This window comes from Meles meles, chromosome 2 (assembly GCF_922984935.1).
Source record: "Meles meles chromosome 2, mMelMel3.1 paternal haplotype, whole genome shotgun sequence".
Classification (NCBI taxonomy): domain Eukaryota; kingdom Metazoa; phylum Chordata; class Mammalia; order Carnivora; family Mustelidae; genus Meles; species Meles meles.
In genome coordinates, this window is record NC_060067.1 from 16,497,489 (window position 1) to 16,519,898 (window position 22,410).

At 34.6% G+C, this 22,410-nt stretch overlaps 1 protein-coding gene across 1 annotated transcript in view; it reads left to right on the forward strand.

The window, feature by feature from the left end:
* The window catches only part of TECRL (trans-2,3-enoyl-CoA reductase like), a 104,266-nt gene that overhangs the window by 57,469 nt on the left and 24,387 nt on the right, over positions 1–22,410 (forward strand). The window contains exons 4-5 of the mRNA XM_045998376.1: positions 4,062–4,165; positions 17,502–17,617. Coding sequence (XP_045854332.1) covers positions 4,062–4,165; positions 17,502–17,617 — 220 coding nt within the window. The remainder of the gene's footprint in view (positions 1–4,061; positions 4,166–17,501; positions 17,618–22,410) is intronic.

The following is a 22,410-nucleotide window of genomic DNA, read 5'->3' on the forward strand; positions in this document are numbered from 1 at the left end:
ACTTAAAATGTTCTCAGGGATACTGCTCAATAATTTTTTCCTTCCTTCCCTTTTCTTTCTTCTTTCTTTCTTTCTTTCTTTCTTTCTTTCTTTCTTTCTTTTTTACAGCAGAATAAATGAGCTAAGGAAGAGCAAAAATGAATGAATTTTAGGGAAGATATCATATCTAGTATTAAGCCTCAAGTTTCTCAAACTATTAAATCCTATTCTCCATTCAAAAAATTTATAAGTAGATATACTTAAAAGTTACTCTTATTAAGAATCATTGTCAGTGATATTACATCAACTTGACCTTAAATTTGGACTTGTTAAATAAGAGCTGTGGTAGCATATAAATTTTGGAAGAATACTTACTCGAAGTCAGTAACAGTAAATTTACAAAAGGCACCTTTTAAGGAATTTCAGTCACTAAATTTTTCCATATAGTGATGAGCTGCTTTTTTTTTTCTTTTTTTCTGATAACTTTGCTAATACTCAGGCCATCATTTCTCAAATATTACCTTTACTTAAGGACTAATGATGATTTCTTCACATCTCTCTGAGGTGTTTTATTTGTTTTCATTGTTTCTTAGACATTCCAGGTTTCTCCAAGACCTCTATGCTAAAGAAATAGGAATCATGGTATTCTTGGAAGTCATACTTTCTTGATGATCTCAAATTCTTCCAAGCTCAAATGTGCAAGACGAATTCCTATCTGGCTAGAGATTAAAGGAGAAGATTCATTATCTTCCTTATTTTTGCCTTTGCAGGGCCCAGTATATGCCAACTATATAAACGCCTTTTAACACATGAATGTTCATATAACATAAAATTATATAGTATTTTTTCTAAATTGACTCATATAATGAAGACTCTAGAATGTCCTAAGCATCAATATAAAATATAGTTCAATTTGAAGAACACTACAAGAAACTAGAAATTTCTGTTCATTCTTCCTAATGAATGTGACTTTTTACTTTCTCCTCACATATATTTATTTTGTTCCCTTTCCATATATGTACAGGGTATGATCTGAATGAAATATAGCCATTAAGTGTCCTTGAATAGAAATGTGATGACATATTTGAAAAAAAGCCAAAGGGTCAATTATTTTAGCAAGCTAAGCAGGATGTGGTACGAAGAGGTTGTTTGGAGTAACACAGAATTTTGAAATCTGACTCTTCTTACCTATCTATAGAATCTTCTTTCACAAAGTAGAGCTAATAAAGAGCTTAACCCATGGTTTGGTTTGTGTTTAATAAGTGTTAAATAAGGTCATATTTATAAAGCACTATACTATTGACACATGGTAGATAGTTCATCAATTAGTTATAACTAATGTTATAAGTATTAATATTAGGGAAAAAAATCTTAACACTAAAACAAGGTAAGGCCTAAATATTACATATATTTCCTGCCAGAATATATTTCCTAGAATGCTAATACTATGAACAAGGACATCATGCAGATTTAGTCTTTACAGTTTCCTCACACAAAAGACACCAGTAAAACATAAAAGAAAATAACAGACTTTAAGAGCAAATTAACAACTTTTTTTTTTTTTTTTTTTTTTTTTTTTTAGCTCAGTGGTTGTGCTGAGCTGAGCTGAGCTGGTCTTAGCATTACTTGTGTGGGTCCACTAAAGCAGCTTCAGTCAGCTGGTGGGTTCTTGGTGACTGGCTGGTCTAGGATGGCCATGACTGTAGCCAATCCTCTCTATCCTATTTGGTTTCTCATGCTTCAGCAGAATATTTGGGACTTGTTCTCATGGTGGATTCAGGGGTGCAAACAAATGAACATAAGCACTCAAGAATTCTTAAGGTCCAGGCTTGGAAGTGTCATATCCCTTGCCCTACATTGTGTTAGCTAAAGTGATTGACTAGTCTAACCCATATTCAAGGGAGTGCAGAAATAGGCATCAATTCTTATAGGAGATACTAAAAGTCATACTGTAAATGGTGTGGATATGGGAAGGGTAAGGACCTACAGTCACAACTGTAATACAACTGTCATGGAAACTGGTAACTAAAATGTGTTCTTTCTTCCTACCTTGATCAATATACTTAATAATGTTCTGGAAGCACAGAGCTGAATTTCTAACACTTAAAATCATTAGATTTCTACAATAGAAAGGTAAAACGTGGGTAGACTTGGTCATTTCCTTCCTAGCCCTGGCTCTAATCACCCATGCCACTTATATAAGAGCCTTGACAAACCCCTAGGTATATACCCTAGCATCTGGCCCATTTGGGGGGAAGAAAAGCCCAAAACAGCAAATTTGTTTAAAACAATTTGGGCAGAAAATTTAAGGGACGTAAGTGACTGAAGCCTGATACCCATGGCACTGGTTCTTGTTTTAGGAGTATGTTCTTCGCCCTACACATTCCTTTCCCTTTGGTAAAGGACATAGGCATAGAAGGCCAAGGACAGGTTTCCCTGTTTACTCAGTCTGAGTAGTGTGGTTAATGATCTGCCTGGATTCTCTCCTTCTACTCAAATGTCATATTGATGGGACTTCATTTTAAAAATATGCCAATGGTCTGTTCCTTGAAGTCACCAAGAGTGGTAGAGGAGTAGAAACTAATCCCCTCCCCCAAGGTGTCAGTAGATGTATGTTGGAAAGATGTTTTCAGCACCTTCAGGTGGTACAGAGATCTCAGATTATGTCGTCTTTATTAACATTTCTTGTTGTTATACATGATTGTCAAAATGATAATGGCCATTTGTATATTGAAGTCTTTACCTTGATTCATGTTGCATTAACTTCCTATTGCTGTGTAACAAATCACCATAAACCAAGCTTAAAATAACACTCATTTATCAGCTTGAAGACACAGTATGGCAGGATTCTTTGCTCAGAGTATCAGAATCAAGGTGTTGGCTGAACTGAATTCTCATCTTAAGACTTTTAGAAAATTTTACTTCTTTTTTTCATTCTTATTGTCTGAAGTTTTTGTTTTTTGTTTTTTGTTTTTTCTTTTTTTTTTTTTGTGACTCTATGACAGAGATTCCTATTTCCTTGCTACTTGTTGCATTATATAGGCCATTACAGTTCCAAGAGGCTATTTGCTTTACTTGCCATGTGGTTCTCTCCATCGTCATCCCAGCAATCTTTCTTATACTACAGTACCAGGATTCTAGTACTTTGAACCTGAATTCTTCTCACTTATCTATTCATGCAGATTTAAATAATACATGGTTGGGGTGCGTGGGTGGCTCAGTGGGTTAAAGCCTCTGCCTTTGGCTCAGGTCATGATCCCAGGGTCCAGGGATCGAGCCCCGCATTGGGCACCCAGGTGCCCCTACAAGTGCCATCTTAATCCAAAAAATTCCTTCTTGATGAATTTCTTCCTAAGCATTCTTACCTCCCTTCCTCCAAGTTTCCACACAGCATCCATAGAGATCTTTTAAAACATACATCAAGTCACTCTGTTCATACTTGCAATGACCTTTAAAATTTACTTACCCTATTTTATCATATAATAAAAGAATTTAGAGAACAGTTGACTTCTATGTGTACTGACATCCCAAATTATACTTAAAATATATATATTTATATATATTTACTACATTTATATATAAAATATATATAATATATATATATTAGAGGGAGAGAGGGCATGAGCAGGCAGAGTGGCAGAGAGAGATAGAGAAAGACATGCACTGAGAAGGGAGCCCAACACAGGCTTTGATCCCAGGACCCTGAGATCATGACCCGATCTGAAGGCAGACACTCAATCCACTGACTCACCCAGGTGGCCCCTACCAAATTATGCTTTAAAAATACCTTGTATCATATTCTATTATGATATTATCTAATATTACATTTTTTCAGAACACAACAGGATAGTAGCTAGATGGAGGCTGCACTTTGTTTAGGTAGAGGTGGGAAACTACTGTATATTTGAAAAATTGTTAGATATTTTATAAAATGGGTTCATTTACATTTTGTTTTACTTTAAATATTTATTATACATTGCAATTTCTATGTATGATTTATCCTTAGTATTCACATTAAAAATTGTTTGTTAAAATCACTATGCCTTGAAACTGTATTAAAATATTTTTCCTTATTATTTAAGGTGGGCCTTTTTTGAAGGATTACATAACCATTCAGAGCATTGCTGCTTCCTCCATTGTCACGCTTTATTTTACAGACCTAGGTCAGCAGGTCAGTTGGACTACAGTAAGTATCAATTTGAAATGCAATATACATGTCCCACATTTTGATAGGAAAAAATTATTGACAGAATAATTTTTATCAAATAAATTCATAATGAAATAAATACTGTACAGAATGACATTTTAAGTGTTGCATTCTTACGATGAACTGTGGCCAAAATTTTATACAGGAATTGGAGCCATGGAAATGCACAGTTGGAGGAAGGAGAATAAATTCTTTTTTTTTAAATGCAAACCCAGGGAGGAGTCAAGATGGCGGAGAAGTAGCAGGCTGAGACTGCATAGGGTAGCAGGAGATCAGCTAGATAGCTTATCGAAACACTGCAAACACCTGCAAATCCAAAGGAGATCGAAGAGAAGAAGAACAGCAATTCTAGAAACAGAAAATCAACCACTTTCTGAAAGGTAGGACTGGCGGAGAAGTGAATCCAAAACGAGGGGAAGATAGACTGCGGGGGGAGGGGCCGGCTCCTGGCAAGCAGCAGAGCAAAGGAGCACAAAATCAGGACTTTTAAAAGTCTGTTCCACTGAGGGACATTGCTCCAGAGGCTAAACCGGGGTAAAGCCCACGCAGGGTCAGCGTGACCCCAGGTCCTGCAGGGTCACAGAAGGATCAGGGGTGTCGGAGTGTTGCAGAGCTCGCAGGTATTAGAACAGAGAAGCTGGCTACAGAGACAGAGCCGAGGACTGAACTCTCAGCTCGGGGTTACCTTGAACGGGTCGCGGGCTGGGTGAGCTTGGAGTGTGGCTGGAGGCTGTGGATACGGGAGTGATTGGGCACTGTTCTCTGGGGGCGCACTGAGGAGTGGGGCCCCGGGATCTCGGCTCCTCCGGACCAGAGACTGGGAGGCCACCATTTGCATTCCCATCCTCTGGAACTCTACAGAAAGCGTTCAGGGAACAAAAGCTCCCAAAAGCGAAACCGAGGGGATTACTTAGTCCGGCCCCCATAAGGGCGGTGCAAGTCAGCCTCAGGCAAAGACACTTGAGAGTCACTACAACAGGCCCCTTCCCCAGAAGATCAACAAAATATCCAGCCAGGACTAAGTTCATCTATGAAGGAAAGCAGGTTCAATACTAAGGACAGCAGTGGAATTCCAGAGGAGGAGAAAGCAAAGCAGGGAACTCATGGCTTTCTCCCCATGATTCTCTGCTAAATTTTCTTAAACTTTTACCCTTTCCTTTTTTAATGTTTTTTTAACTAGTTTATCTAATATATATATATATTTTATTTCTTTTTTATATTTTATCTTTATTTGTTTTCTTTTTAAAATTTTTTTTCTTAACCTCTTTTTATCCCCTTTCTCCCCCCCATGATTTGGGGTCTCTTCTGATTTGGTTAAAGCTCATTTTTCTGGGGTCTTTGCCACCCTTTTAGTATTTTACTTGCTCCTTCATATACTCTTATCTGGACAAAATGACAAGGCAGAAAAATTCACCACAAAAAAAGGAACAAGAGGCAGTACTGAAGACTAGGGACCTAATCAATACAGACATTGGTAAAATGTCAGATCTAGAGTTCAGAATGACAATTCTGAAGGTTCTAGCCAGGCTCAAAAAAGGCATGGAAGATATTAGAGAAACCCTCTCTGGAGATATTAAAGCCCTTTCTGGAGGAATAAAAGAACTAAAATCTAACCAAGTTGAAATCAAAAAAGCTTTTAATGAGGTGTAATCAAAAATGGAGGCTCTCACTGCTAGGATAAATGAGGCAGAAGAAAGAATTAGTGATATAGAAGACCAAATGACAGAGAACAAAGAAGCCGAGCAAAAGGGGACAAACAGCTACTGGACCATGAGGGGAGAATTCGAGAGATAAGTGACACCATAAGACGAAACAACATTAGAATAATTGGGATTCCAGAAGAAGAAGAAAGAGAGAGGGGAGAAGAAGGTCTATTCGAGAGAATTATTGGAGAGAATTCCCCTAATATGGCAAAGGCAACAAGCATCAAAATCCAGGAGGTGAAGAGAACCCCCCTCAAAATCAATAAGAATAGGTCCACACCCCGTCACCTAATAGTAAAATTTACAAGTCTTACTGACAAAGAGAAAATCCTGAAAGCAGCCCGGGAAAAGAAGTCTGTAACATACAATGGTAAAAATATTAGATTGGCAGTAGACTTATCCACAGAGACCTGGCAGGCCAGAAAGAGCTGGCATGATATATTCAGAGCACTAAACGAGAAAAACATGCAGCCAAGAATACTCTATCCAGCTAGGCTATCATTGAAAATAGAAGGAGAGAGAAAAAGCTTCCAGGACAAACAAAAACTGAAAGAATTTGCAAACACCAAACCAGCTCTACAGGAAATATTGAAAGGGGTCCTCTAAGCAAAGAGAGAGCCTAAAAGTAGTAGATCAGAAAGGTACAGAGACAATATACAGTAACGGTCAACTTACAGGCAATATAATGGCACTAAATTCATATCTCTCAATAGTTACCCTGAATGTTAATGGGCTAAATGCCCCAATCAAAAGACACAGGGTAGGGGCGCCTGGGTGGCTCAGTGGGTTAAAGCCTCTGCCTTCGGCTCAGGTCATGGTCCCGGGTCCTGGGATCGAGCCCCGCATCGGGCTCTCTGCTCGGCGGGGAGCCTGCTTCCTCCTCTCTCTCTGCCTGCCTCTCTGCCTACTTGTGATCTCTCTTTCTATCAAATAAATAAATAAACATTAAAAAAAAAGACACAGGGTATCAGAATGGATAAAAAACAAAACCCATCTATATGTTGCCTACAAGAAACTCATTTTAGACGCGAAGACACCTCCAGATTTAAAGTGAGGGGGTGGAAAACAATTTACCATGCTAATGGGCATCAGAAGAAAGCTGGGGTGGCAATCCTTATATCAGATCAATTAGATTTTAAGCCAAAGACTATAATAAGAGATGAGGAAGGACACTATATCCTACTCAAAGGGTCTGTCCAACAAGAAGATCTAACAATTTTAAATATATATGCCCCTAACTTGGGAGCAGCCAACTATATAATCCAATTAATAACAAAATCAAAGAAATACATCAATAATAATACAATAATTGTAGGGAACTTTAAACTCCCCTCACTGAAATGGACAGATAATCCAAGCAAAAGATCAACAAGGAAATAAAGGCCTTAAATGATACACTGGACCAGATGGACATCACAGATATATTCAGGACATTTCATCCCAAAGCAACAGAATACACATTCTTCTCAAGTGCACATGGAACCTTCTCCAGTATAGATCACATCCTGGGTCACAAATCAGGTCTCAACCAGTATCAAAAGATTAGGATCATTCCCTGCATATTTTCAGACCACAATGCTCTGAAGTTAGAACTCAATCACAAGAGGAAATTTGGAAAGAACCCAAATACATGGAGACTAAACAGCATCCTTTTAAAGAATGAAGGAACCAGGAAATTAAAGAAGAATTGAAAAAAAATTCATTGAAACAAATGATAATGAAAACACAACGGTTCAAAATCTATGGGACGCAACAAAGGCAGTCCTGAGAGGAAAATATATAGCGGTACAAGCCTTTCTCAAGAAACAAGAAAGGTCTCAAGTACACAACCTAACCCTACACCTAAAGGAGCTGGAGAAAGAACAAGAAAGAAACCCTAAACCCAGCAGGAGAAGAGAAATCATAGAGATCAGAGCAGAAATCAATGAAATAGAAACCAAAAAAACAATAGAACAAATCAATGAAACTAGGAACTGGTTCTTTGAAAGAATTAATAAGATTGATAAACCCCTGGCCAGACTCATCAAAAAGAAAAGAGAAAGGACCCAAATAAATAAAATCATGAATGAAAGAGGAGAGATCACAACTAACACCAAAGAAATACAGACAATTATAAGAACATACTCTGAGCAACTCTATGCCAACAAATTTGAAAATCTGGAAGAAATGGATGCATTCCTAGAGACATATAACCTACCACAACTGAACCAGGAAGAAATAGAAACATGAACAGGCCCATAACCAGTAAGGAGATTGAAAGAAAAATCTCCAAACAAACAAAAGTCCAGGGCCAGACGGCTTCCCAGGGGAATTCTACCAAACATTTAAAGAAGAACTAATTCTTATTCTCCTGAAACTGTTCCAAAAAATAGAAATGGAAGGAAAACTTCCAAACTCATTTTATGAGGCCAGCATCACCTTGATCCCAAAACCAGACAAGGATCCCACCAAAAAAGAGAACTACACACCAATATCCTTGATGAACACAGATGCAAAAATTCTCACCAAAATACTAGCTAATAGGATTCAACAGTACATTAAAAGGATTATTCACCATGACCAAGTGGTATTTACTCCAGGGCTGCAAGGTTGGTTCAACATCCACAAATCAATCAATGTGATGCAACACATTAATAAAAGAAAGAACAAGAACCATATGATACTCTCAATAAATGCTGAAAAAGCATTTGACAAAGTGCAGCATCCCTTCCTGATCAAAACTCTTCAAAGTGTAGGTATAGAGGGCACATACCTCAATATTATCAAAGCCATCTATGAAAAACCGACCACAAATATCATTCTCAATGGAGAAAAACTGAAAGCTTTTCCGTTAAGGTCAGGAACACGGCAGGGATGTCCATTATCACCACTGCTATTCAACATAGTACTAAAAGTCCTAGCCTCAGCAATCAGACAACAAAAAGAAATTAAAGTCATCCAAATCGGCAAAGAAGAATTCAAACTATCACTCTTCGCAGATGATGTGATACTATATGTGGAAAACCCAAAAGACTCCACTCCAAAACTGCTAGAACTTGTACAGGAATTCAGTAAAGTGTCAGCATATAAAATCAATGCACAGAAATCAGTTGCATTTTTGTACACCAACAACAAGACAGAAGAAAGAGAAATTAAGGAGTCAATACCATTTACAATTGCACCCACAACTATAAGATACCTAGGAATAAACCTAACCAAAGAGGCTAAGAATCTATATGCAGAAAACTATAAAGTACTCATGAAAGAAATTGAGGAAGACACAAAGAAATGGAAAAATGTTCCATGCTCCTGGATTGGAAGAATAAATATTGTGATAATGTCTATGCTACCTAAAGCAATCTACACATGTAATGCAATCCCTATCAAAATACCATCCATTTTTTTCAAAGAAATGGAACAAATAATCCTAAAATTTATATGGAACCAGAAAAGACCTCGAATAGCCAAAGGAATATTGAATAAGAAAGCCAACGTTGGTGGCATCACAATTCCAGACTTCAAGCTCTATTACAAAGCTGTCATCATCAAGACAGCATGGTACTGGAACAAAAACAGACACATAGATCAATGGAACAGAATAGAGAGCCCAGAAATAGACCCTCAACTCTATGGTCAACTCATCTTCGACAAAGCAGGAAAGAATGTCCAATGGAAAAAAGACAGCCTCTTCAATAAATGGTGCTGGGAAAATTGGACAGCCACATGCATAAAAATGAAATTGGACCACTTCCTTACACCACTCATGAAAATAGACTCCAAATGGATGGAGGACCTCAATGTGAGAAAGGAATCCATCAAAATCCTTGAGGAGAATGCAGGCAGCAACCTCTTCGACCTCAGCCACAGCAACATCTTTCTAGGAATATCGGCAAAGGCAAGGGAAGCAAGGGCAAAAATGAACTATTGGGATTTCATCAAGATCAAAAGCTTTTGCACAGCAAAGGAAGCAGTTAACAAAACCAAAAGACAACTGACAGAATGGGAGAAGATATTTGCAAACGACATATCAGATAAAGGGGTAGTGTGCAAAACCTATAAGGAACTTAGCAAACTCAACACCCAAAGAACAAACAATCCAATCAAGAAATGGGCAGAGGACATGAACAGACATTTCTGCAAAGAAGACATCCAGATGGCCAACAGACATATGAAAAAGTGCTCCACGTCACTCGGCATCAGGGAAATACAAATCAAAACCACAATGAAAAATCACCTCACACCAGTCAGAATGGCTAAAATTAACAAGTCAGGAAATGACAGATCCTGGCGAGGATGCGGAGAAAGGGGAACCCTCCTACACTGTTGGTGGGAATGCAAGCTGGTGCAACCACTCTGGAAAACAGCATGGAGGTTCCTCAAAATGTTGAAAATAGAACTACCCTATGACCCAGCAATTGCACTACTGGGTATTTACCCTAAAGATACAAACGTGGTGATCCAGAGGGGCATGTGCAAGATATGGAGGATTAAGAAACAGAAAATACTTGACCCTAGTTCACAAGCATTGAACTATTCACAAGTTATGGAATTGAGAGATGGAATAGCTTTAGTAGCAAGAGGAAATACTAGCTGACATTTTGTGACAAAGAGTTAATTTGATAAATAATTTTGACACTGATATACAAAGGATAGTGAAATCATTCTATTTTTTCAATTCAATTGTTTTATTTATTTTTTTAGAATTTTAAAGTTTTTCCAACTACATTCTATTTCATATCTGTGATGGGATTATGGGATTGCACTTTTAATATTTTATATATTAAGATAGTTTATATATTAAGATAGTTTTTCTTTTTGTCATCATTAACAATCCACATAATCAGACATAGTGCTTTAACTTTTCCATTTATACACTCAATTTTTTATTGCAAACACAGGACAGCTTATTTGTTATAATTTAATTCTCAAATAGAGAAATTCAAGTTTGCATGTATTAAAATATTGTCATAGCTTTTATTTTTCTGATAATCTCTCCTTTAATATACATTATCTTTCTGTATTTAGTTCATTATTTATGTTTTGGTGTTATTGGTTAAGTAGTTCCTTTAGTTGTAAAAGTTCCTTGGTTGAGCTTTTCAGTATTAGTTTGTTGCATAAAAAAACTGAGTTTAGAGTATCCTGAATCCTTGTAAAGTACAATATTTATAAAAAAGCCTACTAATGCATGAATTATGTAAGCAAGAGGTTTAATACTTAAATGTGATATCAACAGACCTTTACTAAAGGAGATTTTGGACAAGCACATTCTGATATTCAAAGGTTAAAATATTCATCGCCTTTGTCCACATTTATGATGAAAAGGGAATTCTGTCTACAGAAGTTTTGTCATAACTAGTGACATTAATGGTGAGTTCATTAGAAATTCCAACTGCATCATTTGGATAAGCACTGAGCAGAGAAAGTAAAGTGCTAAGGTGGAATTCTAGGACAATTGTACTAGAAAATTACAGCTTATTTGAAAGAAAAGTCATTAGGTGACAAAGAGAACTCTGGAAATAGGATGAATATTTTTAAATCAACCTTATTGTTCACACCATCTTTTGCTCCAAATGAGTCAATCCTATTAAATGCTAAAAATATACACATTACATTGCAATCATACCCACTTTATATCTACTAAATTATACAATAAAAGCAATATTTACCACTCATAACATTCTTGTACATTTATAAAATACTAAAACGTGCTTCTATAATAAAAGCATTATCATAGGGTTGGGTTTTCTTGTTTTTTTTTTTTTTTTTTAGATACAATCTCTATAGCAAGGTCAAAATTAAGATTTTAATTATATTTTTCATCAAGTAACAGTGTGCTATCACGGAATATTGAGAAAATATTTGCCTCATTGAACTTAATGAAAGACAGGATAGAAGGTTAGTATAATAATCCTCATTATATAGATCTTATTAATTAAAGAGCCAATTCACTTTTCACCATTTTTATGTTCATTCCTGTGTGTCCTATAGTTCTATGCAATTTATCCCGCAAAGGTTCAGATATCTACCACCACAATCAGGTACAGTATTGTTCCATCCCCACAAAGGAACTATCTCATATTAATCTCTATATTTATACACTCTTTTCCATATTCCATATCCTGGGGCAACCACCAATCTGTTCTTCATTTCTATATTTTTGTCATGTGTCAAATGCTATAAACAGAATTAGACAGTTTTTCAATTTTTTTATATTGATGTTTAATTTTCTCTAAGTGTAGTGCCTTTGGGATCCATCATGTTTATTGTATGTATCAATACTCAGTTCCTTTCATTGGTGAGTAATATTTGGTGTATGAATGTAACAGTTTGTTTATCCTCCACCCCCTGACAGGCATTTGGATTGCTTTCAGTATTTCACAATAAATAAAACTGTTATCAGTTTTGTGTAGGCATTTTGTGAACATAAGTTTTTATTTATCTGGTACACACTTTGAGTTTTAAGAGTACCTTCTATCGTCTAGATAAAGTATTTTGTCTGGTAAGTGGTTTGCAAATATTTCCTCTCAGTCTTAGCTTGTCTTTCCATTCTCTGAATAAGATTTATAGTTGTCTTTTTTTTTCTTTTCTTTTTTTTGTGCAAAAAGTTTTCAAGTTTAGTGCAGTGTACGTTGCCAATGTTTTAAGGATTTTGTCTTTGCTGCCATATGTAAAAACCCTTTGCTTTGTTCCAGATTTGGGAATTTTCTCCTATGTTTTCTTCTAATAGTTTAATAGCTTTTTTATGTTTTACATCTTAATCAGAGTCTATTTTTATTGTAAAGAAATACCTAATTTTATCACCAAGCTTAGTATTTTCGTTCAATTTGTTTCCTGTGTTCTACAATTCTTCTGTTCTGTTTTTATTTTTTTCCCCCGTTTGGAATTCGTTGTCATGTTTTATTTTCTATTAGCCTCTTGGTTATTTTGGCTATATATTCTTTTTTACCAACTATCCTGATTACCCAAGAGATTATAATATACATCTTTAAAATATTGAACACTAATAAAATTTGTTTAATTTAGATTTACTGATGTGAAGATACTTCATAGATAATTGAATGACTTTATGATATTTAATCTCTTCCTGACTAACCTTTTATTGTGGCATATTTTAGTTTTCTAGGTACTATTAAATAAAAATCCACTACTATAAAATATATGTCAATAGTTATTTAGATTTATAATTTTTACTTTAATTTAGTTATTTCTTCTAATGCTGAGTTTATATCTGTGAGCATTATCATTCTTCCTGAGGAATGACTTAAGTGATTTATTCTAGTTCTGCTGTTGATGAATTTTCTCAACTTGGTTCATCCTAAAATGTATTTATTTAACTATTTCGGGAGAATGCTTTTTTTTTTTTTTTTTTTTTTTTTTTTTTTAAAGATTTTTATTTATTTATTTGACAGAGAGAGAGATCACAAGTAGGCAGAGAGGCAGGCAGAGAGAGAGGAGGAAGCAGGCTCCCTGCGGAGCAGAGAGCCCGACGCGGGGCTCGATTCCAGGACCCTGAGATCATGACCTGAGCCGAAGGCAGCGGCTTAATCCACTGAGCCACCCAGGCGCCCCTCGGGAGAATGCTTTTGTGGAAAAAATAATTCCATATTAGCAGTTATATTTGTCTTCACTTTACAAAATTTTGTTATTTTGATTTTTGACTCACAAGTTTCTGTTGAAAAGTCCACTATGCTCTTTTGAAATAATGGTCTTTTCCCTGGCTCAAATTAAATTCATCTTTTGTTTGACACTGTTTGACTATGATGCACACAGTTACAATTATGTTTCTATTTATCCTGCTTTGGGTTTATAGTGCTATCTGAGTCTGCTGTTTGGTATAACTATTTAATTTGAAAAATTATCATAATCACTTTAGCATCTGGTTTTCCACTGTTCTCTTTGTATTCTCTTCCTGGGATTCATATTTCAATTCCATATTTTTCTTCCCAGAGGTCTCAAGTATCTGCTGAAATACTCAAACTTTTTTTTTTATTTTTTTTTGAGTATATAAAAGATAATTTTTAAATGTGTCTCATAATTCTACTATGTAGATCTTTGGTTTATCTCTTTTGAATATCTCTTGTTTCTTTTGGATATGATTATAGTATCTTTACTCCTGTTATACATTTATATTTCTGACCTAGTGCAAGAAAATATATACAAACAACTTGGTGTCCTTTTTTTTTTAAGATTTTATTTATTTGATAGAGAAAGAGTATAAGCAGGGGGAGTGGCAGGCAGAAGGAAAGGGAGAAGCAGGCTCCCCTTAGAAAAAGGGGACCCCTATGTGGGATTTGATCCCAGGACTCTGAGATCATGATGAGCTGAAGGCAGTTGCTTTACCAACTGAGCCATCCAGGCACCCATGAACAACTTGTAAATATATCTTGAGGCCTAGAATCATGTTACTCTGCTGTCAAACTGATTTATCATCCTGCAGGTAGACTAATGGCATTTGGTCTAGGTTGTCTTAATCCAATTAATGGCTGAAACGATTTCAGGCTGAGCTTTAGTGCCTGATATCCTTCTGCTTCATCATGGTTCTAGGCCTTAACCCAAATCCTGGAGATTTTATAAGGCCATATCTGTCTTTAAAAGATGCCAACCAACAATTTTTGTCCCTTCCTTCTCAGGCACCCTCTAAATATTTAGTCTTCTTAGGATGCTATCAGACTTCAAATCCTAGAGTCAATCACTATTCTTGAGTCCTATTTAAAAAATCCTGACCTTCTAATTCTCAATGACTCAGTAGGTCTTTGAACCCTGAAAAACATTTTGATCAAGTTTTCATGCTGATCTCATTACAATGGTTTGAATAACCTAGAATAAGATTCTCCATTACATGTTATTAATATAATGGTTGAATTAAAACAAAACAAAAACTTCTTTTAATATTATATTAACTTCAATGATTCTCATTCAGTACAAAGTGGTATCACTGTTGAGAATTTCTCTCATCATTTAAATAGCTCTCCCATCATTAGAAGATTAAGGATGGCACCACTTTATTTTGTCAGTAATTTTCAACAACTGTGAAATATGCAATTTATTTTGTTTTCAACTGTCAATTGCAATTTTAAAAAAGAAGTAAAGCCAACACCATTCCAATAATAATAGCAAGAAGAAGTTTTCTTTTCTTCGAGAAGATGAAATGCATTAAGCCCAGTCTAAGCACAAAGATTCTAATCAGTTCTCAACAATTGCAGCTCTGTGCTTCAAATTACATTTCTAAAACATCTTATTGTCTTCTTCCTTTTTTGATTTAGACATCCCAAGTTGAATATTCCACAGAAGTTCCAAAAAAATCTGTTACCTAGGATGCCTTGTATCCTATGCCTTCTATCCGTTTAAATTTTACATTTAAAGCAGCACATTAGTTTAATACAGTGATCATTCTATAAAGGCAAAGCATGAAAATAATTTCATATTGGACATAAATTGGAATTTAAAAGTAGTGTAATATATGTAATTATATAATTATAACTTATGATATAGCTATGTTATATATACATATAAATGTACATTATATATAACTATGATTATATATTATATAATATAGATGTTAAAAAAATTTATCTTCAAAGTAAGAAGAAAGTATATAGGCTTATTTTGAATATATAACTTCTACCAAACTTTTGGTTTATAATGGACTTCCTCGTCTTTGTAAATTCATCTGATATCCTAGGGCTTATAACTGGCATATTTGTTTGTTTATTTGACTTTGGTTTTGGATTTGCTTCTTTTTTGTAGGAGAAGAAAAAAATTTTTTTCAGAAATATGTTTTATTTATGTTTGTCTATATGGTCCTTGTTTTTATTTACTTTAAAACTATTTTCTGATTATTTTCTAAGTTTAATAAAACATTCCTTTCCCCCCCTTTTTTTTTCCTATTTGCACCCAAAAGGACCTTTTTTTGAAAGATGCATTGTCCAAATGTTATTTCTTATCATTCTCTACTGCTTTCAGGTCAGGATATAGCCTTCATACTTTAGTACTGTTTTAACCTCCATGTTTCAGCATGAATAATATTTATGATAAAATATTGGGCATCCCTTTACTGTAAACCAGCAGGTTCTCCTGATTTATTTTTAGGGTATGATGGAGATAAGACTGTGGTTTAATTTCCTGATCCAAAGAAACTTCATATTTGTGATAGCATTTTTATTAACTTAATAAAGAATGACATGTGGTCAAGGTTAACTATTTTTCATAACATTTTTCATTACTGATATATTACTAGAGAATTTGCTCAAAATTAACTTGACTATATCAGATGGCATTGAAATAAATATTTTAAACTTTTTGTTGTAATAAAATAATTAGTTCAGAAGTATTAACTGAACTCTATTATCAGACATGCAAAAGTGGTAAATACTTTTCTTTACCTCTGAATAGCCAGGCATGTTGTATGCCTTAAATTAATATAGTGTATCAGTAAAAAAGTTGCTTTACACGGACTTAATCAGATGTTGCATATTTACCCTCATATAAAAGTCTTCCATGGCTAATGGGATGGAAAAAGTATACCTTAAGAAACTTACATATAAAAATGTTTATACTTGTGTGTATACATACACACAGACATAATTATATATATAAAAAACATGCATATATATCATGTATTCTAATCATGTAGTTACACAAATTTCTCACGGGAAATAACATAATTTCTAATCAACATGCACACCTGGATATTTGAGTAAAACATGTGCAGCTTTAAGTTTTTCTTTCTTAGAAAATGATGAAAATTGTCAAAGACAAAGCAAAGCAGTAATGCAGTTGAATTTATCATTGTCATGTCTGAATTCTTCCTCTTTGAACACTCAGAGATAAATTATTTTCCTTTTTCTGTATCAATTCCAGAGTGACTTTAACCTGATTTTAGCATCAAAAGAAAACTAATAATGGACCATCACAGATTTAGAAAACTATCAGAAAGCCAGTTAGCCAGTGAATCTTTATACAATCAAACATCCTTGTTTCCAATTATTTTTCTAAATCTTAATGATTATCTCTCTATAGATCAGATATCTCTCTCCATATATATGGTTGACTCAGCTCCAGAATTCAGAAGGCAATCCTTTTAAATATCTACTCAGACTCATTAGAATTAATCTAAAATTTCCAGAAGAGAGAACTAAATTATTTTAATTTGAATCAATGTCAAATCAATTAAATTCAAGACGACCCAGCTGTGTAAATTGAAAAAAAAAAAAAGTCACTGAGGCTAATTCCATTTAGTGATAAGAACAGTTCACATTGAAGATGGAGTGTAAATGGGTCTGGGGAGACACACAGAAATATGTTTATAATAGTTTTGTTGGTTAAATGAAAACTACTGTGTACAAATTATGAAGAAATAATTACATTAGTTTCAATATTTGTTTTTATTTTAAATTTACTAATTATAATTGTCCTTTCCTTAAGTTTTGGCTAGTTACTGTGAGGAAGACTTCTTGTGAATTATATTAGCACCTAGTATAATTTATTTTAAAGAACAGATAATGCTATGTGTCCCTTTTACAAGTTCATTCAGTAGACTAAATCTGTAGACATGCTTATTGTGTTTTTATGTAAATCTTAATAATATCTACAAAAATTTATTTTTTTGATTTAAATCAACTTCTTATTTTCAGGTATTTTTGGCTGAATACACAGGACCTCTGCTGATATATCTCCTCTTTTATTTGAGGATCCCATACATATATGACATGAAGGAGAGCTCCAGAAGATTACGTCATCCAGTGGTACAGTAAGTAATATGTATAGTACCTCTAGATAAATTAGTACACAGATAAAATTTTAAAGTTTGTTTACAAACCAAATTAAATGAGGTACATTTAAGAAAATATATTTTAAGTAACTTTAAATAATGTATCCACATAAGCTTGTAAATTTATATACAAGGAACTATTAAGTATACCTTAAAGTGTAGATAATGTTAGTTCATAATGATCACAGTAAAAGAAATCTGGATATTTAGAAATATCACAAGAAACTTAAAGTTATAAAGTTGTGAGGTCATATATAAAGGGCTCAAGATATAAAACTAAGTAAAATAATAAAACATGTACTTTTCATGGGCAACATTTATAGGAAAGAAACAATGACCTAAAAAAACCAGGAAAACACAAAAGGGTTTTATAAGTTACCTTTAGAAGTCAAAATTCAAAATAAATTTTACTTTAAAGTAAAAAGTAAAAGTAAAGTACAGAAAAAGATGAGGGCGATTATCAAAGCAGAATATATAACATACTGTGAGAATAATCTCTCTGTGTCTCTCTCTCCCTTCACCTACCAAATTGAAAAGTAAGAGAATAATTATTATTCAAGACACTACACTGAGATGTGGTGTTAGCAATTTGTTAAAAAGATAAAAAAGAACCTGATTTAATGCATAAACTCTAAGTGAATTAAGAAACAAAATATAGGTCATAAGGATACTAAAAGTTAGAGAGTGATATGACTCCTAACTTCCTCATCTCATATAGAGCTTTCCTTTACACTTAATTTCTGTACCACAGCCGCACTTTCTTGTCTCTGATACCAACCATATTCCCTTTCACTCAGACGTTTACACCTGCTATCCCTCCTCCTCCATCCCAGTAACCTCTTTCTTCTCTCTTACATAAACTCGAAATAGAAGTTCAGTATTTCTTACTCATGATAGCTATTCCTATTCTTCCCAATGCAAATATGCCACTGAAATGTTCTTCCTTTGTACAATTTATTACTTTAGAATTATATGTTCACGTAATCACTTGTTTGTATATTTCCCTCTATAAAGTTCTATAATGGATGTACTTTGAGGTCCATTTTATTTTCACTGCTTAACATTACCTGATTTACAGGAAATACTCAATAAAAATGTTTTGAATGATTAGATAGATGAACCAATTACAAACATATTTATTTCACATTGAGAAATTTTAGGTTATAAAAGAGAGGATCCTGACCTGGGTGGGAGTTCTGAGGTGGCTTTTCTAAGAAAGTGGCATTTGAATTATTTCTTTGTTTTCTGGAGCAATGAATCAGATTTTAAATAGCAAATTTAAGGAAATTTCATGTGGACATGATTTATGGTACAAAGAAATTTGGTGCTTTGTAGGAGCAAAAATAAATCTAGTATGGCAGAAGCAAAGAGAGGCGGGAGAAATTGGTTCTTAGGGATAATGACCAAGTTGTTCAGGGCCTCGTAGAACATTATCAATTTTCTCTCTAGTGAAGGGAATAAGGGAATGACCAATTTGTTTAGAAAGTCTGGGGTGGAAAGTTCATAAAGACAATATAAATGTACTCATATGTTAGATCAACACATTACATCTACTAGATATATAACGCATCATGAAAAGAAAAAAAAAAAAGACCACTTTTTTTCCTAGTGGCATTCTAAGGGAGTTGACTGACAGTTGGTTACTATTCTTAAACACAAACACAGAATGTTTTATAACATCTCAGTGATAAAAATTTGCACTATGTTGTTCCAAAATAGCAAATATGTTAATTTTGTAGGAAATCATTTCAGAGCAGATACACACAAACACACAAACTACTTGTGAAATTTAAGTGTCTAGCAGAGATCTATAAAATAATCTCATGGTTTCTGAGGCAACCCTACTTTAGGATGGGTGACTACTATTTCTCAAAGTTAAGAAGATCAAATTTCAAATGCTGTGTCCATTTGCCCCACACTCTAATATTAATTCTCCAAAATGGCTTTGAATCATTTCACAGAGTTCAAAAGTATTTTTCTGCTAGCTTAGATCTATATGTGACTCAACTACCACAAAGTTCTTTGGATCTCTTAGAAATCTTTGCACACTGGAACTAAGGCAGTATCTCCTATATTACCTCCATCCCCATCAAGTAATGAAAAGAGGATGCACAGTTTGGTGAAACGGATCCAGTTAAACCTATTTGAACTTTATTCAATCAACAGTAGTTAAGATAGAGGACACATACTTGAAATTCTCAAGGTCTCTCTTGCCATAGGGATCAAATGAACTGCTTGCACTGAGGCTGAGACCACACCTCCCTAAGGACTTCTAACTGCATCATCAGGGATGGAAGAGCAGTCCTGGAAACCTTTCCTACACATAGGACACACAGTTGGACCATCTGCCTTGAATGCAAGAAGATACGTCTATTTGGACACTTAAATCCCTGCTTAGGACCCCCACATTATTAACCTCATACTTCCAAGCCATCCCTCTTCTCTCATACATCTTAATAAACCCCACAGTTCTCTGTGTTGCTTTCACCAAGTCCTTCCCAATTCCTGGAATTCTTCTACCTCTGCAATTCAAAGTCCATTAGAAGCAAAATCTCTTATGTGTTCAGCATTTTATTTGAACGCTGTCTTCATATTCTTCCACACCAGAAACCTGGCATAGTTCTATAAAACTGAGGTTGTGTTTTCTCTTTTCTTTTCTTTCTTTTTTTTTTCTTTCTTTTCTGTTCTTTTCTTTTTTTTTTTTTTCCTCTTCTTTTCAAGATTCTATTTATTTGAGAGAAACAATGAGCTGGGAGAGGAGGAGGGACCAGAGGAAAAGGGAGAAGCAGACTCCCCGCTGAGCAGGGAGCCCCTGGGCTCAATCCCAGGACTCTGAGACCATGAACTCAGTGGAAGTCAATTGCTTAATCAACATCCAGCCAGTGACCCCAAGACTGTTTTCTTTCACAGCACTCCTATCTTGAAACATATGTGATAAGGGATGAGATGTTTTTGAATATTATGATTGGGAAAAAGAACTAGACCCAAACCTATTCATGGATATTCAATTAGTTTAGCACTGCACAGAGAAAGAGTGGATATTTGAAGGGAAGTCAACCACAATTAAATGGAAATATTTGGAATGAAATCAAACATGGTGAGTTACCAGCACTGTGCAAAGTAGCATATCATATGGTTTCGCTTATTTGTGGAGCATAAGAAACAACACGGAGGACATGGGGAGATGGAGAGGAGAAGGGAGTTGGGGGAAATTGGAGGGGGAGACGAACCATGAAAGTAACATGCATCCAAAGAGTAAGATACAGCTGTGTGCACTATGCCAATATAACGTCAGAAAACTAAGCGAACTAATTTAATCATAGCATGAACTAAAATTTCTCGTTTAATGCTCTGCTAAATAGCTGGACATAACCTCACCTTATGCTTCCTTAGAAAGAGGAAAATTTTATCATTCAAGTATATACTCCTATGAAGAACAAAAAAGGTAGGAGAGAAACTGATTCCCTTCACAATCCTTTGAACCTACAATTCTTAAACCTTCTCCTAAATCACAACCTTTCCTTTTTCTTGTCTTACTGTCTAGAAAGCTCTGCCCCTGGATATCCACACTTTGTTCTTTGATTTACCACAGAATTTGTCTATTATTTAGAGAAATACACACAGAAAATGTCTCTTCCCTAATAGGTGCACACATATTTTTATGAATTAGTGAGGAGTAGTAAATTCATTGATGATTTAGGAAGGTTGGTTTATGTTTATCTATTCGTTTTCCCAAAAGTCACTATTATTATTAACCAAAAATCATATTTCATTCTGTTAAAATAAAATCCCATAAAGACTCAGTGTTTGTACATAGAGTAAATGATATGCTGATTTTTCTGTTCAAGCTTTATTGGTTTAAGTGTGCAATTTTTGATCCATATTGATGTTCTTGAATAGCAACCACACTTTTTGAAATCTTATATTTTTATCAAAATCAATACAGATTCTAACAAAAATATATTTTAAGCATAAGCCATAAAATATACTTCTGTAAATCATATCTGACATTTACTTTTAAAGCAATTTATAGATGGTAACAATAGCTTCTCAATTGGAAAGCAGAAACAAAAAGAAACACACAAAAAGACAAAGAAAATACTGCAATTTGTTAGGTAGGGAAAAACAAACATAAAACAAACTAAAGGAAACAAAAACTGCACTGACTCCATAAATAAATGAAATTCAAACCTTTCAATGTATGGTTCTTGCCAAAGGACAACCAGACAAGGAAAAATTATTCTGAATACTATAAAATGTCAGATGAATTCTAAGTAGATCTTGAATATTTTTAAAGCTTGTACATCTTTCCCTCTGGCATCAGTTTGTTCCCTGTATTTATAGGTCTGATTTTGCTTTTTTGTGTGTTTATTCATTTTATTTTTTAGACTCCACATGAGTGAAATCATATGCTATTTGTCTTTCTCAATCTGACTTATTTCACTTAGCATAATACCCTGTAGGTCCATCCATGTTGTCTTCAATGGCAGAGGGGAGAAGATTGAGGAATCAGGAAAAATGGGTAAAGGGGAATGGGAGATACAGGCTTCCAACTACAGAATAAATACATTACAGGAGTGAAAGACATGGTGTAAAGAATACAGTCAATGATATTATCATAGCATTGTATGATGATAGATGACAGGTACGTTGTGGGGATCATAGCATAATGTAAAACTTCTTAAATCACCATGTTATACATATAAAATTAATGTAACATTGTGTGTCAGCTTTAGAAAAAAAACTTGTACATTTTCTGCTTCATTCATGAG